This window comes from Myripristis murdjan, chromosome 14 (genome assembly GCF_902150065.1).
Source record: "Myripristis murdjan chromosome 14, fMyrMur1.1, whole genome shotgun sequence".
In the NCBI taxonomy this organism is placed as follows: domain Eukaryota; kingdom Metazoa; phylum Chordata; class Actinopteri; order Holocentriformes; family Holocentridae; genus Myripristis; species Myripristis murdjan.
In genome coordinates this window covers 30,549,749-30,576,374 of record NC_043993.1, presented here as the reverse complement: position 1 = coordinate 30,576,374, position 26,626 = coordinate 30,549,749, and the positions used below count along the sequence as shown (strand labels likewise).

The following is a 26,626-nucleotide window of genomic DNA, read 5'->3' as shown; positions in this document are numbered from 1 at the left end:
TCTCACTTCCCCCAGCCGTCAATCAGGGCTCTCTGCATGGCTGAGGCTGTTCAAGGACTGGCTCGTTGGCTGACAAGTCCACTGCAGCCCGGTGGGGGAGAGGGGGAGTCTTGCTGCTAGAAGCACCTCTGCTTCTGATCAAGCAGGGTGACCCCAGCACCTCTGGGGGAGGTTCATTTCCCATCCAGCCAAAAAGCAAGCAGAAAAGAGAGACTATTCACATATTGCAACTACAGTTTGACTGTGATGGCCTTTTGAAAGTAAATCGTAAAACTGCTGGATTTTGAATTGACACTGCCAAAAGTTCATATTTGGTGTCTGTGAATTTCGTCATTTTCATAATGAAAAATCCCCCCCACCCCCCAGAAGAAAGTATTCTGTTAAAAGCTTTCTGAGACTTGAAGCCCAGGACAGCACAAGGTCAATGTAATATTTATTACCTCGAAGACCAAAAACTGTGCAGTCAGGCATACACAGTCAAAATAAAATATACTCAACAGTATTATGTTTACAAACACAAAAATACAATAAGTGCCTCTGATTTAAGGGCAAAAACCTGTACTTGATACTTTTACTACCACTCGTGCAGCGTCTACTACCAGTGTTATTACCCCTACAAATAGTAATCATAATCATTATAATCACTGTCTTCTTGCGGTGCTGCAGGTGTAGTATGTTGCTGTAACAAGAAACATAAAAAAACGGGAATGCAAAAAGAAGAATCGATAGCACATAATGATGTAGAGCAGAAACCTCCTAAAAATCTCACCAGGTGCCCCATTTGCATTTATAATTGCATGGTTAAAAGTTTACCCGTTCTCCTCCACAGCTACTTGTTTCCTGATGGTCGCAGCTACAATCCAGACCTCACTGGCTTGTGTGAACCAACGCCTCACGATCACATCAAGGTCACACAGGTGGGTTTTTGTTTACTTATATGTATGCCAGTGTAAGTGTGTGTGCATGCGTGTATGAGGTCATGTTCAGTCTGCATGAACAATGCAGTCACACTTGAATTTCTAAAGTATCGTGGAAGTCAGACACGTCTGGCAAGGTAAGTTAAGGCAAGGACGGTCGGGGAATTTGAAAAACTCTCTGGGGAAGTGAGGGAATACCAGAGAATTTTACAAATGGCTCACTTTACATGACCGTACAGAATGTGTTTTACAACTTGTTTCACACATTCACTGCACCAGATGATGGTTTTCAGCTGTTTTTTTTTCCTCCAGCAAGCCCAACTGTAGTGGAAACCAGAGTGTTCGCAGCATTAACAAAGCAGGAAGGAAGAACATTTTTAGATCATTGAAAGGCTCTGACTTAGGCACAGGAAATTCCTGTGAAAGTCATGGAGTTTTGCATTAGGGTCACGGTGGGAACTCTGTGTGAGTGCATTTGTGTTTGTGCGTGTATATTTGCATACATGCATCACCTCGATGACTAACATAAGTCTTTCTGGTTGAACAGGAGCAGTATGAGCTGTACTGTGAGATGGGCTCCACCTTCCAGCTCTGTAAGATCTGTGCCGAGAACGACAAAGACGTCAAGATTGAGCCTTGCGGTCACCTTATGTGTACTTCCTGTCTCACGGCTTGGCAGGTACTTAATGCAGTGAATAATCGTGAATAATCTTATTTCAGATAAAATCTTAAAAGTGGTGGGCTGGATGATGTTGTTTCCAGCCAGAATCAAGATCGACACATCTTATATCATCATTTTCGTCCGTCTTTTCCGTCACTCTGCAATATTCTGTCCAGTTGTGTGGAAAAACTGTGTGAGAACAAGTGCTGTTTGAAGATTAATAAGCATCTGCATAGAAGTGAGAAAGGACTATTGAAAAATAGAGGCTGCTTTCAGCCTCCAGTGTGATAAGTCATGGTAAAAACCTCCCTCCTCCTCTTTCTTCCTCTCTGTGTCCTTGCATCTGTCCTAATCAAATTTCCACATAGCAGTCAGTAGCGGAAGTGAAAACTGAGAATGCATGTGTATATTTCAGTTTTTCTTTCTCTGTGTTTCTGCATCCTGCTGTGTGCATGTGTCTTGTACATTTGTGTACAGTATATCAACCTGTGCTTCATATGGTGTTTGTGCACTCATTTGTGTGTGTCAGAACCTGCGCCAGCAAAGTATGTTTGTAATTACCTTCCCTAATGAGTCATTAGCATCAGGTCCAGAGCGTCCCTCCTCTCTCCTCCCTCTCCATCTCCTCCTTTCATCCCTCTCCCCTCTCGTTTCCTCCTCTGGGTGGGACATCTGTGTTGCAATCACACAGAGATGGCTCTCTAGAGATAGAGGAGTTCTGCACTGACCCCACTGTCAGAATATTGATCTCTGGCAGGGACACACACATTCAGTCTGCAGGCCTGGAAGCAAGCCCAGAAACATGTCTCGCACTCATAGGTCTGTATCAAGGTTATTTTGAGTGAGCTAAAACTAAATTTGTCACTAAGCCTCAAATGTTTTCATGTGAAGGACTCCCAAAAAGATACACATGAGGCCACAAGTTTTGTCCCAAGAAGCCTCATATGGGAAGATATCTGCTGACAATTAAGTTTTGAATTGTTTAAGTGGCCTCACTGTATTTGGTAATGGAGGTTCAAGTGAAACCTTTCATGACTGTAGTCATTCTTGTAATATAATTGGGATAATTTCTAGTGTATTAAATTATAGTGAAATTTAATTATTCCTTGTTGCGCAGATGGGGTGTGGCAGGTTTTCTGCATGAAAGAGTCAAATAAACAGTGTTCTTCCATAATTTTGACTTTCTGATATAAAATGGTGTAAGAAAACTTTAGGACAAGAAACAGTCCCTAATTTGGGTTTGTCTTGGTATCTCAATGGTCTAGGGTGCATACTGTACCATGTAATAATAATGTTTTAGCCTGGAACTTAATCACATTTCATCCTTTGCTCTCTTTCCACTCTCTCCTATTCTTCTTCAGTCAAACATGCAAAGTGTCAAGAAGTAGTCTTAAAAAATGTTTTGTCCTTTGTATACTTGAACCGACAACTCAACAGAGGAGCTTTTGAGAGGGAGGAGATGGAAGATGACTCAGGGGACAATGGGTTATAGTTTCATAAGCGTGTTGTTTTTCATTTAAACTGCACTGTGACAATTTCCACCTGTAATGGTTTTCATATTATTAGTCAGACAAACATTTACCTTAAATACAAATAGGCACAGTTTAAATGAAAGTGCATAGATTTATGTTCATGAAGCACATTTAAACGGAGCAGTTTTATTTTCTCTGTTCTATACTGAAGGTATATTAAATAAAGATTGGACCCCAAGCACAGTGTTTTCCTTTGTTGAGAATTTTAGCCCCTGTTCTCTGTTCAAAAATTATAAAAACAACAACAACAAAAAAAAGCACTAAAATCTTTCCAGTAGTCTTTGTCATATGCAGTTGGCATGTGCTTAATCTTACAGGAAGTGAGTGTATCACTCTTTCCTAATTCCTAAAATCCCATTTCTGCATGTCCATCACAGCTTTGACAGATAATCTGCACTGAAAATCAAACATTTTTGGTTGCAGCAATCACAGAAAAGCTCCAAAAGCCTTGAGGGACTGCCAAACCCTGTCTGTGGTCTAAAACATGTACAGAACTTTGGTGTCTTTGATATGAAATGGCTCGTGAACCGTTGCTTTTAGGAGCACACACACTTCAGGTGTGGTTCGTTGCTCGGTTCTGAAGAGGTTCAATTTCATGGTTCCAAACTTGGAAGCCTTCTCCTGGGTGGCTATACTCTGAACATAGCTGTAGGTTTAGAAAATGAGTGCACTCTTTCCAAGCTTTGGTCCCCTACTTTGTAAACACTATAAGAGCGCAGGAGTCGGCAGCACCCACATTATACCAGTGTTTGTTTGTCATACTTCCTGTTATGACAAGTCTGTGACCCCACCTCCTCCACAACCTCACGGTTCCACAGAACTGAGTGTGTTACTGACTCAGTGACGTATGGACGTGAGTGTGTGTGTGTTTCAGCAACTAAGTATTTTCCTCTGCGATTGTTAACGTGTGACTCAGAAAGAGAGGGAACCCTCCTACCCTGTGACAGTGACTAACCCTGCTCGTTTGTTCAAGTTCGCTCAAGTCAGCGGTGGTTCCCTTACTTTGCCCTCGGTCTTTATATTAGTCAGCCAGGGTTAGACCAGATATACACTCCTCACTGACAGAAAGGAAAACAGCTGCCATATGATCTATGTAATTCCACATCCTGTTATCTTTAATGACCTTATGTGATCTCAGCAGAAAGTATGGGGGCAGATGAGAGGGTTCCCTTGTACTACATTGTAGATTTACCCAAAGTCAAATCAAGAGGGGCTCGAAAAGGTTCACGGTGGCTTTTCTCGGACTTGTTTTTCTAAGATTGCAGCGATAGCTTGCACAAGATGAAAGTATACCTTAGGTTCATGTACCACGCTGATGACTGTATCAACAGTGTCGGCACTTTGTAACTAGTTCTTTCCACAGGCTGCTACCATTCTAGAAAGTCAACATTATTCAGGCTGAGGAAGATAGAAAATTGTATTTCTGAGTAGAAAGGGTCAGCCCTGTGCCTTGCAATGCTTTTATGTCTTTACAGAGTTTGAAAATGTTGATTATATTAACTTTCTGTCAGTGCCAGCTGCCCATCCTGTGTAGAAGTTTTCCATAGAACATGTTAAGCAAAGGTTGTCTTTCCACTGACATGACACAAGTTCAGGAGCTTTTCGTCGTTAGCTCTTCTGTTCAGTCACGTCTTTCAGCAATTATTAGGGTTTCTGCAGTGTCCATGACCGCCACGCCATCACCTCCTCCCTCTTAACCTCTCTTCTCCACCTCCTTCCTTTTAACCTCCTACTCCTTCCCTTCTCCACCCACTCCAATTAGGATTAGGTTTCAAACATGCCTTTGGTGCGTCCCTCGCCAAGTCCCCAACCATATGGCGGCCACAATTGCAGCTTTGTTCTCTGTAAATATTGTCTGTCTTTGATTGTAGCCCTCAAGTCAACAGAGAGAGATGGACTGAAAACCAAAACCCCTTTTATTCTCTTATTTATGACCCCTACTTGACAGGGGCTGCCATGTGGAATATGTACACTGGCCCATTGAACGTTGTAAAGTTAGAAAACAGCTTCCCTCGGAGAGTATCTGCGCATGCATGTGTCCAATTGACTTTGCCAGAGCCCTTTCATGAATGGGGGATTGGGGAGAGGGGGGCTATAGGGTAGTAGTGAGGCACATGGAGTTTAGTTGGCCTGAATGAAACCATGTGTATTCCAGCTGTCTGCAGCAACAAGCCACCCCACTCTAGTTCAAACTCCATGGTCAAAGTGATTCCTTATGCTCCTAAAACATTGCAGCAACAAATCCATGTTCACCAGATCATTTAGAAATGTGCATGGGTTATAAATGTCACTGGTCTGGTCTGGTCTGCCTGTGTGGGTGTATGTGGTGTGTGTGTGTGTGTGTGTGGGTGTGTGTGCATGAAATCTCCCATTTCATGCAAACTTTTCTCTTCATCTGTTCCAGGAGTCGGACGGCCAGGGTTGTCCATTCTGTCGCTGTGAGATCAAAGGCACAGAGCCCATCATTGTGGACCCCTTTGACCCACGAAATGAGGGCACCAAGTGCTTCTTCCTGGACCAGCACAGCTGCCCCATGCTGGAGTTAGATGAGGAGGAGGACAAAGAGGACTGCCTGGTCATGAATGGGCTGGCTAACATCAGGAAGGTAACTGCCTGCGATGCACTGATGGGTATTTTTACTGTGTAAAAAGGACTTTCAGGAATTTGCTTTGCCCAGGATGTCAAGAGGTTGGATTACTGATACTTATGATAGAGCAATGATGGGTGTGAGTTTACCACTGGGTCAGTTTTGAGATCTGAAACATTGTCATGTTGTGGAGTCTGCTATAGTGATTTTTAAGAAAACACAAATATATCTGTGCTGCTTTGCAATCTACCATATTGAGCTAAAACTAGGAAGCTGCTTCTTTTCTTTTTTACCAACTACTGTAACTCAGCAGTGTTTTGATTTTTGATTCTGGGAAAACCTCAAATTCACAATGCCAAAACATTTTTCTTGTTTTTGCTGCTGATCCTTCATGAAGGAGTTCTTATTTTATTTACCATGCAGTTGTGTTCCTCCAGAAACACATTCATGTTAGTCTGGGGGAGACACTTTACTCCTCTGTCCTCTGTTTGTGCTTACAGGCTCCATCATGGTGGACGTCCTTTTCTACAAACCATGTCTCTTTTTTGAACAGTATCTAATTAATGCAGTGAAGTAAAGGATGAATAATTGTCAAAGTTCATACCTCAGCGGTGATTTTTCACAGAAAAGGAGATCATGTATAGCTGAACCTTTTGATGAATGTGTGATAACATGCACTCTGATATTTTACCATTTAGGATATTATTGCATAAGCCATGCTTCTGTGTATGCATGCATCAGTAATATTGCGAAATGTCTCCATCGTAACAAATTATTTATTTTAAAATCATTACAAAATCCTGTTTTCCAATGCAGTTTCAGTAAGTTGAAACAAGGCAGAGTAAGACAGATCAGCCTTCTAGTATCAAGAAAATTACTTTTGATTGAAGAAAATTGTGGAAACAAGTTGATTAGCATTGAAAACAAGTGGGATTATCTCATCCCACTGGCAGACTTTTTCTTTCACTTATTTTAAGAAAAACAAGACTTTAGCACTGAATTTGAGGTACAATTACATATTAAGATGGAGATTTTTGCAGTGTGTTAGTTATGTTTGCGAACATTTCTGTATCATAGAAGAGATAAATGAGAGCGCCAGATAGCAGAGATCAAATTCAAATGGACTGTTAAATAATTTGGTCTGTACATTTTAGTTTTGCTCAGTAGTAGTTGTCTCACTTCGCACCAGATGCTGACAAACCTCATAAAACACTTATTGCCTGTTTGTGAGATGGTGTGTTTTTCTCTCGTCCCAGCACTGTGCCGAGCGCCAGAACTCCCCCATGGTGTCTCCCAGTTCGTCGCCTGTCAGTCAGCGCAGAAAAGCCCACGGAGGAGACCCCAGCCTCTGCGTCCAACACCTCAGCCTTCCTCCCGTCCCACCGCGGCTCGACCTCATCCAGAAGGGCGCCATCCGCTCTCCATCTGCCAGTCCCACTGGCTCGCCGAAGGTCAGTCATAGTAAGCTCAGGCACTCCGTCAAAAACACCTCATTGACCGTGGACTGGAGTGAGGAGTATTTGCCAACCCTTTTAAAGTCTCATGGCCATGCTGAATGAGTCATGCGTCTTAAGAGACTGAGGCCTCATTCATATCTGGTATTTATTTACTGATCTCAAGTTTCAGTGTGTTGTTTTATAACAGGGCTCCTCAAATTCTGGACCTCGGTCCGCATCCAGACCAAACGGCAAGTCGATCTGGACCCTGCCCATACCTCATGCTATGAATATTAGTTGTTATGAAGTAAGCATTAAAGCATTGAAGTTACACCAGAGAATTTGCTTTGGGTGTGGTGTGAAGCTTTTATTGCACTTATAGCAACATAACAGCCTGAGGTGTTAGATAGATAGATAGATAGATAGATAGATAGATAGATAGATAGATAGATAGATAGATAGATAGATAGCGGGATCAACTCAAGTAATGCTATTGGGGTGCCCAGTGGCTCACCTGGTAGATGGTGTACTGTGAATCAAGACCAAGGCCTTACCACAGTGACCCAGTCCCAGAAATCTCAAGTAACATTATCTTCACTTCACCTGGCTCTTTGTCTCTCCTCTGCTCCGTTCCATGTGTTTGTGTGTGTGTGTGTGTGTGTGTGTGTGTGTGTGTGTGTGTGTGTGTGTGTGTGGAGTGGAGCCCCACAATCGTTTTTCAACAGGGGCGTGGCTCAGCCTTGCTTCAGTTCATTATATCTGTGTGCTGAGTAGATTTCCTCCATAGATGACATCAAAAATGTATTTGAGAAATTACAGTTAATCACCAGTGTCTTCATTAATTTAGATTTTTTTATTTTAGAAAACTTCAAAATCAAAAATAATTGTGTTAGAAAAGGTCTGTAAAAATGTTTTAATGCTGCACATGATCATCCAAGAACGTCTTCATCTTCTGGCATAACTCAACATTGCTTTTCTCTTCCACCTCCAGTCCTCACCAGGCATGTCCAGGAAGCAGGACAAGCCGCTCCCTGCCCCTCCACCTCCCCAGAGGGACCCGCCCCCACCACCTCCTCCTGAACGTCCTCCTCCCATCCCCCCAGAGACACGCCACTCCTGGCTCCCCAACTCCTCTTCCTCGTCCTCCTCAATCTCGTCTTCTACCAGTGCACTGTCGGACTCCCAGATGCTCTCCGAAACGCGTTGTCCCAAAGACAGCCATTTGGCAGACGCCCATCGGACTGGAGTTGACCACCCAGGCCAGCTTGGGCCTCCTGGCTCTTCTCACCTGAATGGAAGACCCCTCAGTTGTCCATCTGGTGGTTTTGGGAGGTTGCATCACAGAATGGAGGGCTTAGGCAGTTCAGACAGCTCTAAGGTATCTTTCAAGGTTCTGGGCTTTTGCTTTGTTTACACGTTTAAATAAATAATTCACTGCATTTTTATAATAGTAAATGTTTTGTTTCTCTCTTTTGCTGAATGATTTAACACAACAATAATTTGACCTATGCCAGTTCATGAAAGCTTGGCGTCTGCTGCGGAGGAGTGGTTCATGTTTATGCGGTTTGTCTGGAACAAACAAGAAGAACCAGGTAGCATGAGCAGCCAAAGCCGCCATTACTGAACAGATACAGAAAAGAGCACCACCTACAGAAAAAATAAATAAATAAATAAATAAATAAAAATTGTGAAAAACACAATTCACACAATATATGATGGATAAATGATCTCTAGGACTTTCAGTGCAAAAACACCACAGGAGTGAGCGCTTAACACTGAATTTGAAGAACTTTGACATAGTAATTTCAGCCCATTTCTATTTGTAACGTAGTGCATTTTTAGTATTCTCTTGGGACTTGAATGCAGTTGGCAGGACAGGAATCAATCTTTATTTAGCTCTTTTGGGAGATAAGACTTATTATGTGCACATGATAGCAAACAACGTCTAACAGTGTAATTCGGTAAATCAAACTACAAAGCCCAGTACTGTATCTCGTTTCAGTCCAGAGATTGTTGGTTTCCCAGCTTTGCTGTCGTCTCCCTAATGACAAGCTGAGTCAACACTGTGTAGGAAAAGGTTCACATGCCGTTCATTATCAGCCCCACCCATACATGCCACATATGTTTATTTTGCATTTGTCAACAATGGAGTGGTCCTGGTCAGAAACTTGTAGAAGCTCATAACCTGCTGCTGTCTTGACCAGGCGTCCCTTATAAAGGAAATCTTTGAGTCAGTGCTGCATGCATACATAAAGCTTCGCTACCTAACTAGATAACTACTGTATGTTTATTTTGAAATGCTCATTTAGACGAATTTAGATGTCTCACAGCCAGTGGAAAAAAAAAATGAGTCTGTGATTGTAGCTTGAATGTGTTTTTCAGCACTGCACAGTGGTGTGACGAATGCACAATTTCTCTCAGCTTCCACAGATTTTCCATTGGGCTATTATTGTTTTTTCCCATCATGTGGGTTTCTGCTTGTTGCCCATAGAACTTTTGGGAACAGGGCTCTTTATAGATGCAGTGTTTCCGTATTGTGATCACTTGAATTAGAGACAGTTCATTCTTGTGAAACAGTGATGAGAGTCCATTTCTATCCATCCTAGGAATTCCCAGCCTGATAGACTGCTCTCAAAACTTCTAACAGTGGTCAGAAGTTTCATATCAATGTTTTATAAAGGAATGTGAAACTCAAATGCAGCTTTCCAGTAAGGGGGTAATAGTGCAGAAAATACAATTCATTCCTTTTTGCATCTGTAGCTACAGCTGGCAGCAAAGTCATGGATCAAAACTCAGGGTGGAACAGTCTTTATCTTGGACAAGTTACGTTGTCCCCTCCCACAGCAAGGTTTGAACCCCACAGTTGCATTTTCTCAGCAGACAAACAGTGATCGGCTACTACCAGGCAGCTCTCAGGAATCAAAGGGTGTAACAGTGTAAGTGTGAGTCAGGTTGTTGCTGAAAAATAGCATGCATGATCAGCAAACCTTACCTGGATAGATAAAGGTAAAAAAAAAATCTGCAAAGTTTAACCTGTACAGAAATAAACATTTAACCAAACTGCACTGCCCGCTGATATGTAAGGCTCAGAGAGACAATTTGGCAAAGATATGCGTGTTTTTTGTTCCTTGTTTGGAGATACTCAACATGAAGGCTTTAGTCCCCAAGTCAAGGCTGATTTAATTACCCGTGCATGTGAGTTTGAAGTCAGATTGTCAAAGAGATGAAATGAAAGGGAAAAATAAAAGCCTTGTCAGACACTCGCTTTGTCAAAAAAGCTTGCAGCAGGCTCCAGACTAATCAAATATACTGCTCTGCCATTCTAATAATGAGTAAATAGATACTTAATTAGTCATTATTTTGCACAAAATGATATTCTATGCAAAATAATAAAATCCCATGCAGCCGATTTGCCTATAACCCAAAGTTTGGGCTGACCTGACCATTCCAATTCAACCATGCAAATCCTTCAGAGACAGCTCCACCCTTTCCTTGTGCTTGAACAGAGAGTAATGCTGAGTATCTGCACATTTTGAGCACTCTCCCTACTTGCTCCCTTATCATTTAAAAGCTTTGTGTGCATATGGACGCACACACACACACACACACACACACACACACACACTCAGCCAAACTCTTTTTCCTCTCTAGGGAAATCCTTTGATTATATATTCAGATCAGAAAATGTCTCCAGTCGCCTGTGGAGAGCATTGCCACTTTTGCTAATAACCAGTAAGTTATGCTGTGTATTTGCATATTCGCCATTGTCTTCTGTGTAGAGCAACATTCACTTCAAAGACAGAGTGGAGCCACTTATGCCTAAAAATGATTTGCATATGGGACAAATCCCCCAGCGCGTAAAATCCAGCCCTGGATTTCAGAATTTTCCAATCAGAAGTGAATTAACCATTATGATTATTAATATTTACGATGAGTTTTTTTTTTTCTTGCAGCATAAGAGCCGGCCTTCTGAGCTCAAATTTGCCTCTTACATTAGTCACCTGAAACACTTGGGAAAGCAAAAATGCCTCAACGCTGCTCTGCCACAGGGAGCTGATATTTGCCCTCACTGAGGTTTGCTGCATGCTGGCTAATCTGGCAGCAGATCTACTAGATGTGTCTGCCCTCTGAATGGGGGATTATTTTTAGCTTGGGATTAATACTAATCTGAGTCATAGAATATGTCTGTCTGTCAAACTCCAACGCAGTCTCTCCCATACGCTTGTGTAAGGAAGTGGATAACAGGTATTAGGGAGTCACTGTTATGACTGATACCCGAGTGTCTTATAGTTTGTAAGGTGACTGATCTCATGATTGAACGGCTTTGATCCCCATAACAGCTAATTTGTAGATTGACAATAAGATCATCAGTGGAATAAAAAGTGAGGCCAGTCCAGCCTCACTCATACAGCCTACACTGGGAACTGTTAGGAAACACAGAAAAAATGTTGGATACGATTCACCAAACTGCAAAAATTGAAACTGGAAATGGAAGTGAAACTGACTCTAACCTTTTCACCTGTTTCTCTCTATTTTCTCTCTTTGTATGTGTGTGTGTGTGTGTGTGTGTGTGTGTGTGCGCGCACGCTCGTGTGTGCAGCCCTTCTCCAATGGTCTGCAAGTCGGAGATGAGTATGACATCCTTCCTTCACGGCATTCACCACCTCAATCCTCTCTTGGCTGTAGTCACAAGTAGGTACCAACACACACACACACACACACACACACACACATAAACAGTATGTCAGAACCTCTGAAACACAGATTGGGGCTGAAACATCCAGCAAGATGTGAAGAAAAGCATTTTTTGGCATTTAATAATTTTCAGAAATGAGATCTCAGCACAGCCACTTTATACAAACATAAGCAGACTGAAAAGAGGCTAAATGTGTGCAGGCCATTAACAGTTTCCAGTGAATTTCCAATTAATTATTTTATGGTTCCTCTGACTGGGCTTCATGCAGAAACACACCATCTGTTGGGCTCATGTATCAGCATTAAAGTATCAGAATCAAAATCAGCTTTATTGGCTAATAGTGCTTTTTGCAAGGAACTTGACAAGCTGCTAATACTTATATATATCACCCCAAAACAAAAAAAAAGAAACAAGCATGCACAGCGAGTGTTGTTATGGCTGAGTGATTTATGACCAATGCACGACAGTTTTATATGTATTGACAATTTATATTGCACATCTAGGCTGCCGTTGTGTTGCATGGCTGAGATATTTAACAAGAGGTAAATGTGTAAATCATGAAAAGATCCTGGACAAGAGTCTGCTAATCTCCAGCATTACATTTCGCAAGGTTACTTGCTTGCAAAACAGTGTGGACCAAAATGGAAACAGAACAAAATAGCTGGTGTGGTCAGCACTCAGAAAGCAGAAGTGTTGCTCATCTTCTTCTTTTTTTTCTTTGCTGTAAGAGAATTCATTTTTTTTTTTTTTTTTTTTTTTGCAGAACATTTTTGCAGAGCAGAGAGCTCCGACTTCAGCAAAATAAACGAACACAAATCTTGGTGTTTGAATGTAGGCTGCACTATCTAGTATTTTATCTAATTTGCATTTAGAATCTATTTCAATGCATATTATAGACTCAGCGGCCACTTTATTAGGTCCATCTATACAATGCATTGCAGTTCAATGCAACAGCTGTGCCATAAATTCTACATTTAAGATCTCTCAAAATGCAAAAGTACAACAGCACCACCAACTATGAGCTCAATGCCAAACATATACTTGAATGAACACCCCAATTACTGCGAGAAAAAGAAAACCTGAGCATTTTAGGAATAATAAAAGTAAACTTTATGGCAGAACAGTTGCATTGGATTGTATAGGGTTGTACAGGTGGATCTAACAAAGTGGCCACTGAGTGTGTATGGGTTCCCGACTCAATGCTTGAGAGACTGGAGCGGTGGTGATATTTACTTCAAACACTGGTCACTTTTAGAAGAGTGAAACTGTGCTCTTGCCGTAATCAAATGCAGTCGTTTGCTGTAGTCTTGTTTTCCTGTTTCGATACTTCCTCCCAGTCCAGTATCAGCTTCACTCTCCTAAACGCCCTGCTTTCTTTTCTCAGTGTTTTTAGACACATGAACCTTTTGCCAGTGAGATCTGGCCTTAGGGAAAGGTCCTGGACAGAAACAGCTTTGAAAAATGATGGCTGAACATCTAATAGCCTTTTAGCTGCAGCCAGAATTAGATTAGGTATTTCTCTGTATTGGGCTCTAGTGGAGGGTGGGGATCGGGCTGTCATTTCTAATGAAGCTGGGGCCGAGAGGAGAAGATCTGGTTTTACAGGAAACTGTTTTGTCTTGTAAAAGATGGTGCATTTGCGGTAGTGTGATGTACAGACCCTTGCCTTACTCGAATGATCTGTTTTATATGGATAAATTCTGCACACACATTTTTTTTTTACTGATTCTGAACACACTGTTTGACGCGGTGAGGGTGCTATAATTAAAAGTCAACATGTCAAGTCGTGTCTTGCTTGTACCCAGGAACCCCCCAGACTATTTAAAAGTTAGAGGGCCATTTGGGGACATTCTGTTCCCCCCTGTTGGTGGCCCTGGTGTGATGCATATTGTTGCTGACTGCAAAACAATTTCTGCATTCATAGAGGAGCTTACTGTTGCCTTGTTTTATCATTAACTAGGAAATGCAGAGGAATTACAGTCGTAGTGTTTGTCTTTTGATTCAGCCTGCCTCCTGGCTGAGGTTTGTGAGCGCACTTTGCCCCTTTTCTCCAGGGTCACAGTGCCACACAGATAAACTCAGTCAGCAGGTTAAAGGAAACTTATTCGTGGCGCTAATTATCTTCTTTTTTTGTATGTTATGTTATGTAAAGTTAGTGATTACTGCTGTGTTAGGTTCAGGCAAGGCCTGCTTGCTGTGGTCTGCAGGCTGTGCATTTTTGAGATTTGCAGAAAACTAAGCAATTATCAGCAGAAGCACAAAGCTGTTCCAGCATTACTCTCAATCATCGAGTTCCACAGAGTCACGCCTGGGAGCTGCCCAGTACAACAGCTGTCCTTTTTTGTCCAGTGAGGAGCAGTTGGGGATTCAGTGCCTTGCTCAGTGGCTCCCCAGCAGTATTTTCTGAGCAAGAGGACAATGTTACTCCTCATTTTCCTCTCCCACATTTTCCCAGCCTCAGGGGATTCAAGCCAGCAACCTTTTGGCCACAAGCATGCTTCCCTTACCTCCAGAGATCCGTACAAATGTAAAAGGTCATTGTCCGTCTGTTAAGGGGGTGAACTTATGGAACAGTTGTTCTGAAAATATAAAAACCTCGATTACATTGGCCAGTCTGAAATAACTTTACAAGAATATCTTAATTATACAGTACACTGTCAAAAAATAGTAAGTACATCTTGTAGTATCTCACAAATCCATGCCATGCTGCTTTTTTTTTTGGTTTTGTCCATTTGGCGTCCGATGTTTTGGTTGACTAAAAATTTACCAATTAGTAGCTTAATTAAGTTTGTATTTGTTTACTGAAAGCTGCATCGTTGGTTGACTACTTAGGTAGTAGTTATGTTTGGATTAGCTCATATTATGTGTAAATGTTTTATTTGTGATAAGTGTAGGCATTATAAGCTCTGCTTCAGCCTACACCTTTTCGGTCAGTCCTTGTTTTGATTACTTGTGCATTGTTGCTAATATTCTCTTTTTTTCTGTTGCTTTAATTGACCGAAATAAATCAAACCAATCAATTAATCAAACAAACAATCCACTCATTATTATAAAGTGAAAATATGATCGTTCCTTGAATGTAGCTGATAATTGTCTGAGTGATGTCATCAGTCCGTTGACAGTCTTGTTTGGTCACCGTCGTAGATCCCTGAACCCTTTCAGCAGCGCCATGCCAGAAAGACAGAGAGGAATGATGGAGAGGGCAGAAGATGAATATCAGATCCCGTCATCCAACCTCTGCCTGAGTCAAGCTCCCATCTGCATCTCTGTTCCCAACAGGTACTCCACACCCCTCACTGTATTTAATACCCCTTTTACACTGCAGGAACCGATCCCAGAACACAGGAACCTTTTTGAGGAACCAGGAATTCCCCGTATTACCTGCAACAGCTTGAACTGGAACAGTTGTGATGTTGTAGTGGCGGTGACTTGGGCTGAATTTAGCTCCAGTCTGCTGGTTTGAGCCCAGCCTTCACCAGCTCTTCACCCGAAATTTTGAGATACAGTTTTTTTTCTCTAGTACTCCGTCCATCTTTTCCTGAAATTCAGATGTCTAATTTGAAAGCAATAGTGTTGTTTCCTCCGCAGACCACTGCGTGCTCATTAATTTCTCTGTTGTCTTCATCTTTCCCTGTAGAATAATAAATCTCTGCTCTTGTCATCATGGTTCCCACTTCAGGTCCATCTGTTGTTGGTTCCAGCTGGGTTCTGAACCAATTTATTTTTGGTTGAAATGCTCAGAACTTTTGGTGGCAAAGAGACGACTGTCACTATATATTGTACCTCTGGCATTTTAAACATGCTTGTATCAATGTGTTTGTAGGTAGGACACTATAGATTTCAATTTAATTTGCCAGATTCCTGTAGACCAAAGAGATTTCCATTTTCTCCTTTAGGCATTTGGAGAATGGTTCTCCTGAGCCCTCCCTGGATGAAAAGAAGCTCAAGCCTCCTGAGCAAGGTGAGTCTAAAGAACCAAAAAAGATGATGTGCAAATCATAGCATTAGCACATGAGTATATAAGTATAGCTCTACTGGCATGAGTTCCCAGGCATCCTCCCAAGCACCTTCATCTGATCCATGAGGGGGTTTTGCTGTGAGATAATATAATATGCGACCCAGAAATGTGGCCTCAAAACCTCTGACTGCACTGTCAACAATATCAGTGCCATCTAATATGGCATTTAATCCAGAATTGGGTCCTAAAATCTTATTTTTCTGTACTGAGTTGTAAAATCTCACAGTTAGATCATTTCAGTTATTTCCAATGTTAGTCAGCATCTTGTTTCTTGAATTGACTGTAAATTTGTAACTCTTGAAACAGGTGAAACTGAATTTTAGATTGAATATAAGACGAAATGACCAGTTGAGTTGGGTGTTTTGTTTTGCTTGCAGCATATGGCATTAGAGTTGGCTTTTTTTTTTTTTTTTCCCAGACTTTAAACCGTAGGGCTGCTTCATGTTGAACTCTGCTTGTGTTCCTCAGGTGGGCATTTTGAGTCGGTCAGGGCGTTAGTCTCCGGGGCGCCGCACTCTGTTTTCTGCCCCTTCAACAGCAACAAGACGCCCTCCGACTACGACATTCTGCTGCCCCCTCAAGGTAGCCCACCCGCCTCGACACCCCACCCCACCCTCCCACCCCCAACCCCACCTTCACCATCACCCTCAGCCTCTCTCTCTCTCTCTCTCTTTCTCTCTCTCTCGTGTCCTTGTCCCACCTGATTTTGTGCCAATGTGCTTACATTGCACACATGCTTTTAGTTCTCAAAGTGTCTTCAGGTGTGTATTCAGGTGGAGCTATAATTGTGAACGTCTAAATATATTTATGGCTGTGACAGCACAAATTTGAAATATGACTGCTGTCAGGTGAAATCCTCCTGTCTCCAAAGGTTAAATTTTTACAAGCTAAGAAAAAACAGCCTTGACAGTTTTTTTTTTTAACAGCACCGAGGGTGGTAGAATTGTCTCCGCTCGAAAAGGAGTTACGAGATTTTTACAACAGTAGTGATTTGTAACGTCTAATTCTCACTGGAAACAAGGGCGAAGACATGATAAGCTGTTAGGGCATGATGTGCTGAAAGTCTTGCAGAAGTATGTTTTACTCTTTTCTTCTGTCCCACACTTAACCAAAAAGCTATATTTATTTTATTTAGCATTTGGCATGAGCTAATTGTGTTGCATCACAAGCAGATTTCAAACCTATTAGAATAATAGATGAATGCACAATATCATCAGCAAACATCAGAAAAGTACTTTGTTTAATATCCTGTCAGTAATTGTGCAGCTGCCACATTCAACCCGGCGCACATTTTGCTCTGCTAATTAAAATCATCACTCATTATGTGCTCGTAATTGTGCTCGTGATGCTTTATGAGCACCACTTCCAATATAGTGTTACTGATTGTTGTTGTTGTTGTTGTTTTTTGGTTGGCGGGAATTGTGTACTTTAACACCCTGTTAAACACTCATTTGTGTGATGGGTAAGAATGTAAAAGAACTTCTTGCCCTGACCTGCTGCAGTCAATAATCCTGACCCTCAACAAACTGTAAGGCCACCGTGTTTTTCCACTGCGTCTCCCAGTTCTTCTCCTGTGACTTGTCCTGTCAGTAACATCCTCTCCTGCCTTTTCTCTGTAGGCCGGCATGCCAGCTGCTCTTTGGCATGTAATCCCATCACAGGGATGGCAGATGGCTCCGATTTTACAGCAGTGCCCGCCTGCCTGCCACCTCCTCTTGGAATAATATGTACTGTAAGCAAGTGCGTAGTCCAAAGTTCAGTTTTGTTTGTGTTTCCTGTCGTGTTTTAGCCGTAGAGGATCCCTTCAACAGCCGCCCGCCATCGCAGCCTCCTCCTCCTCCTCCTCCAGTGCGACACAGCTTCACGGACCTCTCCTCCTCCTCCTCCTCTTCGTGCTCCAACTCCTCCACTTCTTCCTCCGCCATTTCGCGACCCCACAGGCCTTCCTCTGGACACGAACACTTGCTGTTAACCCCCGGTAAGCTGGGAAACTGAGGATGTCCAGTTACAGGGACATTGTGTAGCATTTAGTGGCATCTGATTGTTACAAGGCACAACGCAACACAACAGCAGCACCCTCCCCCCCTACCCTTCCCCTTTCCAAACGCATCCGTCGAGGCTTACAGAGCCCACCTTTCTCAGAGGTAGCAAATCATGGCATCGATAACATTGAGACAACATCGCCAAGTGACAAGGTCATTTTATTTGGCATTTTATTAAGATAATTAGACTGCAAAAATATTCTTACTTACACATAAGTACATTAGTGTTAATTGTTGCAACACGATACCCACGCGTGTCCCCATATTGATTTAACAGCGGTGTTTAAGCATCTCCTATGAAATTTTTTGTAACAATTAGAGTGTTTTGAATATCAGTGTGGGAAGAGGTTTTTGCTGTAGCTGACTTACTCAAAACTTCTAACTTTTCAACAACTTTTCACTGCAGTAAGGTCCCTGTGGCAGTATTGTCACACAGAGATAAAAATGTAGTTATTCTAATATTTTATGTCCCACATGATGTGCCATTAAATAAAAATCATACACAACAACGACTAAACACAGAAAATGATTATTATGGTTCATTATTTGTGCAGGAGAAAATACACAACTTCTGCGTCACTCTGAAAATCTTCGGCCGTCTTCAGTGATTTCCATCGAATAAAGTTGCAAACTACCTTAAAAAAAATGAAAAGCTCTAAAACTCCTTAAAAATAGAACATGACTCAGAATATAATTAATTAGGGATATTTAAACAGAACATAGCCAACAACCCTCACACTAAAACGAATGAAGTAGAAATATACAGTATGACTGAAACTAATGATAGCATATAGATTACAGCATGCAGGATGTATAACATAATTTTTGTGGAACATACTTTTATAAAGAAACTGGTAAATAAGGACAATTTGATAACACATAACTTATATCCAGTAGGAACTGATTGACAAACTAAGATAGTAATTAAGATATGCAATATGTAACAGTGGACAAAAACATGAGGAAAACAAATCTGGGAATTTACGGCACTTAAACAAGAAGTGCAACATGTGTTTTTTAATTAGCAGGTAATTTACATATCATGCAAAAAAAAAAAAAAAAAAAAACAATCCCCTGTTACTGTCTACAAGGTTATGCTAATCTAATATTTTTCCTCTCGGTACATTATGTGTTTGTTATGATAAGAGAGTTGCGGAAAAGGCGAGGTGCTGTGCATCATTTGTAGAGTCGGGTTGTTGACTGGCTGTCAGATCGGCAGCGATTCGGTTTTCCTGACTGGCTTGATATCCCTCTGGTCCAGACACGGTGTTTGACATGCTGAACAGCGCTGCGCCTCTGCCTCCGGTCAGGAGACAGGCGGGAGAAAACGCTAAAGCCCCGTCCAGAGGCTGCCTGGAGTACGACCATTTACCAGCCAGCCAAGGTAGAGCAGCTCTTCCACTTCAGCAAATTGTGCAACATAAGCCAGGGGGCCTACTCGGATCCAGAAAATCTTAACATGTATGAGAAATTTCCAAAAAAGTTTGAAAAAGGAAGAATATTGTTGTATTATGATGTATGACTGTCTACCTATATCATACTGAACACCAAAGTCATCACATCAAGGATATGGAGGTCTAGCAAAAGGTGCAGAATTTTGAAAATCATGTAGAAATTATGCTGCACAGCCCCGAACAAAAAGATATTTTGCTGAAGGAGACCCTCAACAGGAAATAACTCTCAGCTGAAGAATTCACGTCTGCTCTCACGGTCTATGTGGTCTCATCAGTGTGTGTGTGTGTGTGTGTGTGTGTGAGTGTGAGTGTGTGCATAATGAACAACATGAAGAGAAAATATTGAGCTGCTCGATGAATAAGGACGCTGTGACGCTGGATTTATCTACACATACATAACCTGTAATCCTTTTGGATACTGTCACCTAATTTTTTTATGATTTTGTGCAATCCATTCTCTATGGAGCAGTACATCAAAGGTACCATATTATAGGATTTCGGTGTTGTCGTTGTTTTATTCCTTTACGCACGCACACATAAATGATCAAAGGTGTTAAATAAAGACATTATCAACACTTCATTCTGTTTGGTGATTAAATTAAAAATAATTGCATTTTCAAAAACCCATGCTGTTTTTTTTTTTTTTTTGCTCCATCACTGATGGCCCTGATAGCCCCCCTCACTAAAGGATCACTGGAATCCTTCGAAATCAGGCCAGTTTGCAGCATTTGAACTGGAAAGCCTCCGCACAGCTTTACCTCATTTGAATTAAAGGAGCTCAGGGTGCAGTATTGTGAGGACTTGCAATTGAAGTTCATTCAATTTGACAAATTAAATTCAGCTTTTAACCAAATTACATTTGTTTGCAAAACATCATGTGGAGCCTTATTCTCATCGTGAGGCACAGTATTTTTCTTTATTGCTATGAGCTATATTTTTAGCCATGAGGAACACTGGTGACACTGTCCTCAAGTATTTTGGAAAAGAAAAATGTCAAAGCTGGAGTTCAGCAGCAGACTGTACACAACTGTCAGAACCACTCACCCTACAAAATCCACTTGAATGTCTTTGACCATTAATCATACTCTCAAGTTGCTGCCTTTCTGCCAGTGTCATTTGACATGATTTCCCTTCACATGTCTTTTCCAGTATCGACGGAGTGCTTGCAGGCCCCCGCCAGGCCGCCCAAGCCGCTGCCGAGGAAGATTCCTCCTGACGTCCAGCCAGGCAAACCTCACAGCCTGGAGTCAGTCAGCGAGAGCGTGGATGCCAAGATCGCCAAGCTGATGGGGGAGGGCTACTCCTTCGAGGATGTCAAGCGGGCACTAATGATCGCGCAGAACAAAGTCGACGTGGCTCGAAACATTCTGCGAGAGTTTGCCTTAGTGAACCCAAGAGTCAACCTCTAGTCCTAGAGACAGCATAGGGGGAGCGCAACCATGACGCGGTGCCTCTGAATAAACTGACTAATAAAAGGGCTTCTTCACATCTACTTGGACTGTTGGAGCAACAATGATCGGGGAAGAAAAAAAAAAAAAAAGAAAGAAATTACAGAGGGAGAATTCGCCTTTCGTTGCCGAACAGAGATGACGACGCACAACAACGTGGCTAAAACCAAACCAGAATTGTGGCAGAAAAAACACAACAAGGCAGAGACACGTTTCTGTGAATGATGACATTGCTTCAACCTGTGAAATAAAAGAACCTGGCTTGTTGTTTACAGTGAGCTTTGCCGGTGCTGGCTTCTGGTTTTCAAATGCTCCTGTTTCCGGGGTGTGTCCCGGGGCCCGGACCTTCCCCCTTGTTTTTTGAAGTCCTGACCCTGCTACTGCTGCTACTGTCCCTCTCTCACGTCCTGCCGCCCTCCTGTAGACCTTGGGTTTGAAGGGTCTTGCAACAAGAACAAGACATTTGCAGCTCTCAAAAGGCTCAGCAGCAGTGCTTGGTGATGCTTACATGTGGGGTCATTTTTATTTACAGCCAGTGGGGGGAGCCAGACTCCAACGTTATGCGCTTTTCCACTCATGCCTCTCTTCCTCCTTCTTTACTGTCTCTGCCTTTCTCTCATGTTCTCCTATTTACTGCCTGTTGTTTCAGCTCCTTACTCCTACTCTTGCCTGATATATCCCCCATTAGAGAATTCTCTGAGAATATGCCCGGAGTCTGCCTGACTTGTAGGTCTTAACAAGGTCTGGTGTGTTGGGAGCAGAGAGCTGGAGCCAGAGGATGCCTTATTGATTCACTGGTTTTCCCTTAGACCAGGAGAAAACTCCTGTTACACTTGGTATCTTATTTGGGCAAGAAGAGGGGAGAGAAATGTTGGTGGGTGTTGTAGGTTTATCCTTTGTTTCTGTTCCTAGACTGGAGGGTTAATCAGCTGGGGCCTTTTTTGTGGGCTTAATTACTTTCTCCATCCGAGGACGGCAAGCCTATGAATGTATTTGTTCTGCATGAGTGAGCTATAGCGTTGTACACTCGAGTTCCTCTCAGGCCCATTTCTGCTCTTAAGTGATTACGATGTAAGAAATACTGATACTTCCATTTGAGTTTTTATGTGCCAAAAAAGGCAGAGAGGATCCAGTAATGCTGTATGTGTGTGTTTGTGTGTGTGTATGCGCGTGCCTGCATCGCAGATCAAGCATTTAAACGATGGGAGCTGAAACTCTTCTGTATATCAATGAGCCAGACATTGTCTGGTACAGCCTTGAGATGACGTGCTCTTCAATCTTCACAGCGGCACCGTGTCCTCGTGAATTACACAGCCATAATACGGCGAAAGCGCTGTTGTTGATATTCTCCAAACGTCTGAGGAATCCGTCTCAATCTGATTCGGTGTGAATGTCACTCGACAGCCGCGCAGTAATTCTGCGTTCTCACTGATGCAGAGGCGTTTGTGTTTGCTCAGCCACAATAGAGACGGACAAAATAGGGAGCTCTGTGTATGTTTTAGTGGTAATTTATGCACCAATGGACCCTTTTAGAAACCAACAGCGACTTGCAGAGCGTGCAGGCTGTGAGAGTAGAAACCTAGGCCATCACTGTGGAGTGCAGGGGAACTTAAACCCCCTTACCTCTGAAGCTGGAATCAGTTTTATTTCTCCCCACTGACTGCAACATGTCTCCTCCACACCTCGACTGGACTTGTTGAAATGTACAGACGGGTAACAAATGAAAGGAAAAATTAGCATAGTGTGTGTCTTAGTGAAGTGTTGGACCACCACAAGCCACCCGAGCAGCTTATTAGCTCATTAGCATTGATTCTCCAAGTCTCTGGAACTCTGCTGGAGGGATGGAGCTCCACTCCTCCAAAAGATACTCCTTCATTTGGTGTCTTGACGACGGTGATGGAGAGCGCTGTCCACAGGCTGATTTATGCTCCACTTTGTGTTCACGGTGCACAAACGGCACAAACGGCGCGACACGGCGTGTGTGTGAACGTCAGGCCGGTCACGGTTCTTGCAGTTGAAACAGCTGGAACGAACAGACTGTGCCGTATGATTTCCGCTGGTTAGTCAAGGAAGTGATGTATCAGTAAAGTCCCATCCAGTCCTGCTGGTCACGTTGTTCCAAGAACTCGCACAAGCTCTGTTTTCACCGCCGTTCAGCGCCATTCAGGCCGTAAGTGCATTATCCTGACGGACACTGTAGTGAGCATAAATCAGCCATGACCCATCGCTCCAGAATCTCCTATAGGTGTTCAGCTGAGTTGAGATATGGTAACTAACATAATTTTCATCCTCATCCAACCATTCACTGAGCCCTTACGTAGGTTTTGCCTTCAATTTGTGACCTGTCTGTATTATAACGCCATTCCGTATTGCATTGTTTTATAAATGTTGGGTGTAATATGCAAACTACTGATAGATCTGTGTCAGGCCATGCTCCAGTTAAAGGACCATACCGGTGATTTTGCATGTTTCTGCCAGTCATATTTTAAAATTTTTACTCCCTTTAATCCAGCCGTTGGTTTTCATTCTTTCCAACTTTCTTCACACCAGTATTCTTTCGCTCTAATGAAGCCCTCCACAATAGTTTTCCTAAAAGCAGCAGCACTGTTGTGTTTTGAGTGAGACGGTCCCTCGGCCAGAAATGAGTCCCTGGGGAAACGTTTGCTTTTGCTGTCAACTCTGTGCTTTACGAACGTTGATGACCTAGACAGCCACAGAAGCAGAACATGATAAGGCGGACGTTTGTACCAAAAATTCAAATTTGAAAATCGAGGGATTTGATTCTGTGTTGTGAAATCACGATTTGCAAAACGGTTTGCTGCGATGTAAACCATGGCCAAACTTTCAGAATCACTGGTACGGTCCTTCAAGGTCCTCTTCAGGTTCACGTCGCTGATGTGAACCTTTGACGACCTGTGGCTGAGGGTTACGGTCACTGTAGCCGTAAGTAAAGTCACACACAACGGCCCGCTAGCAGATGTATGACAAGTTTCGTCCACCAACTCTCCTCTTTGATGTCGTCGTTACTGCACTGCTAACACAGGCGAATGAAACGATGATCCCCAATAGTACCGTTACGCACCGCTCACTGCCACGTCAAAATGTGCCCGTGAAGCAGAGCGAGTCTGAAACCTAACAGGGGAAGCAGTGATGTGCGTCCACACCACTTCATCCCACGCTATCTTGAAGAAAGCCAGCCATCTTAACCGGGGTTCTCATAATCGGAGTGTGAGCTTGCCGGTTATTGCAACCCAGTTACGATGTTTACAAGCCAAGTTGAAGAAGTGAATTCTCCCGTCATGGAAGAATTGACTAAGGGTGATGCTGCACCACGAGAGGAGGCAATCTACAGCAGGAGGCAGAATGGACAGGACACATGTTCAGCGTGTTTTTTTGTCTTTTTTCTCCCAGTCATCTGGTCGGTGTACCGGATACGGAGTGGGCAAAGCCGCTGTTTGGAGTCCAGTCTGGGCTTCTGCAATGTGCCGCATTTGCCGCAATGAATCAGTCCCGTTTGCTTCACCCTTTAGAATTGGATAAAGACGATAACAAAAAAGTTGTTTTCTTCTTTCAACGCCCTCCCATCACCACCCCGCTTCCTTTTTCTTTTTTTTTCTTTTTTTTTCTTTTTTTTTTTTTTGAGCAGCACTTTAAAGGGGAACACCACTGTAGTTTAGAGTTTACAGATTGTATTCTTAAGGCCTAAGACAGTCCAATGAGAATTTGTGATTATGAGCAATGCCGTCTGAAAGGAAGAAGTCAGAGAGCCAAGACTCTAATCTCTGTTATCATCCACTGTGCAGACGGAGGTTCAGAAAACAGTCTAATCCAGTGCTGAGCATCCATAAAAAGTGTGTCAGCAACAACAAAAACAGAAAACATACATAAAAAAACATACATAATTAAGAACTTACATAATGGCTAGTCATCGGCTCAGGAGCTTTATCTGCTCCCCTGACAATGGGAGATGGAATTTCTGGACTCATACATTTTTTTTTTTGTTTTCCAAATGAGGTTTATATTATAGTGGTGCTATCTGTTGTAAACCAGAGAATATACCCTGATCCTCACAAAGCAATTTCCAGTGCTGTGTTCATCTTTCCTATCTTTCCTCGTACTTTGAAGCTGACAGATTGTTGAAACTCTTCTGCATTATTTCTGTGAGACCAACCACATCAGAGCACAGGAATAGCACGTTTCACAGCTGAAATTCAGTGGCATTCCCCTTTAACTTGGAGCTTCACTTTGCACTGGTCTGTTTTCTTTGTTTTGTTTTGTTTTTTTTTTTTTCCCCCTCAAATTTGAAAGTGTCTGAGCTGAGAACGGGCAGTTCCATTGGACTCCCTCGCCAAAGGGGGTAAAGTGGCCTTAGGTTGCAAAGGGCAGTTTTTATTTTCTAATTCCTTTTTATTATTAATGTGGTTCAGTGACGAATACTGTGTTGATAAATGTGTAAAGCATAGAGTAATGTGCAATTAATTTATACATTATTAATGCCTTTTTCTTGATATGTTATTTTCATGGATAATTAAATAAAAAAAAAAAGTCATGACCTTTTTTTAGCAATTCGTGTGTGTGTGTGTGCACCATTTTGCCGTAAACACCACGGCTCAGTTGACTGATAACAGTTTCATTGTGCATCGCTTTGAGTGAGAGGCTTTCAGCGCGTCACATGCATGCGGTTATACTTGATCCACTAATACGTCCAGTAGCTAAACTGTCACCATGCAAGCCATTTAAGGCGGTTAAAGAACATAAAAAAAATGCTCTCTGACAAATAATCTGATTTTTATGAGACTGTTCCATTGCTCAGCTTGTTGACTGACACAAAATCATCCGCGTGTCCCTGGTAGATCATTGTCGGATCTGTTTACTATACACATGTAGGCCACTGGCGTTATCTTAAGTAATCCAATTTTATTTATTCGGCAAAATTCACTCAACATGGAGCTCACAGTACTTTACACAATGAGAAAAACCTAAAGGTAGCTTGTAGATTCACATAATTTTTAAAAAAATGAAATCATACCAACTGCAAAAAGCCACTAGGTTTACTTCTGGAACTATTCCGGGTGAACAAAATATTCATGAGAACACTGAACCGGATCCAGCACAAACATATTAATGTGTGGAAAACGCTTAATGGCCGAGGCAAGAGCTGTCAAGTATGAATGAAAGTGTGATTAATGAGACGCTGGAGCACGAGGCTGGGGTAGCTTTAGGTTCTCGTCCATGGAAGGCTGTCTGATTCCTCCCAGCTATCAGCCGTTCATCTTGCCTGGCTCCGGTGGCAGCAGAGGATCTGGTCCTGTGGGTCGGTGATTTTCAAACTACGGCTCCCACCTGTGGGTCCCAGCATGGAGACGGGTGGCTCATGGGAAGGCCACATCAGTGCATTCTCTTCTCAAATAACAGCTCATAAAATTTTAAATCATGCAACGTAAGGTCCATCAGGATCCCTACAACACCAGCGGCCATGATGCCTTGTAAAAGCATTGACGGCTGGAGAATGTTTGAACTCTTTTTTTTTTTTAGGTACCTGACAACATGGACAAATAAAACCAAGAGCAGACGCAGAGTGTTTCCTGAACACAGTGAGGATCAAACTCAAAAGAAAAGGTGTCACGTAGGAAGTACGAATCAAACACCCGATGTTGAGGAAGACCCCAAATGTGTTCTCTGCCTGGAAAAGTTGGTTGATTGCGTTAGACAACTCTGTACAACTTTTAATATAGGGCAAAGATAGAATTTATCCTAATGATGAATTGAAATGCTTTAAAGGCTTAACTATATTTCTGGAAACATTCACCTCACAGCTATGCGGCGGGTCTCAGG

At 42.5% G+C, this 26,626-nt stretch overlaps 1 protein-coding gene across 2 annotated transcripts in view; it reads left to right on the top strand.

Moving 5' to 3' along the window:
- cblb (Cbl proto-oncogene B, E3 ubiquitin protein ligase) overlaps nt 1-25,343 on the top strand; it is a 58,960-nt gene extending 33,617 nt beyond the window's left edge. Inside the window, exons 8-19 of one of the 2 annotated variants that reach the window (XM_030069069.1) lie at nt 830-917; nt 1,465-1,596; nt 5,515-5,715; nt 6,954-7,148; nt 8,125-8,511; nt 11,734-11,825; nt 14,974-15,108; nt 15,726-15,790; nt 16,316-16,429; nt 17,637-17,825; nt 19,151-19,273; nt 20,493-25,343. In XM_030069069.1, the coding sequence (XP_029924929.1) occupies nt 830-917; nt 1,465-1,596; nt 5,515-5,715; nt 6,954-7,148; nt 8,125-8,511; nt 11,734-11,825; nt 14,974-15,108; nt 15,726-15,790; nt 16,316-16,429; nt 17,637-17,825; nt 19,151-19,273; nt 20,493-20,752 (1,981 nt within the window). In that variant the 3' untranslated portion in view covers nt 20,753-25,343. The remainder of the gene's footprint in view (nt 1-829; nt 918-1,464; nt 1,597-5,514; nt 5,716-6,953; nt 7,149-8,124; nt 8,512-11,733; nt 11,826-14,973; nt 15,109-15,725; nt 15,791-16,315; nt 16,430-17,636; nt 17,826-19,150; nt 19,274-20,492) is intronic. The other variant, XM_030069071.1, reaches the window with a different exon arrangement.
- Nucleotides 25,344-26,626: the final 1,283 nt, after the last annotated feature.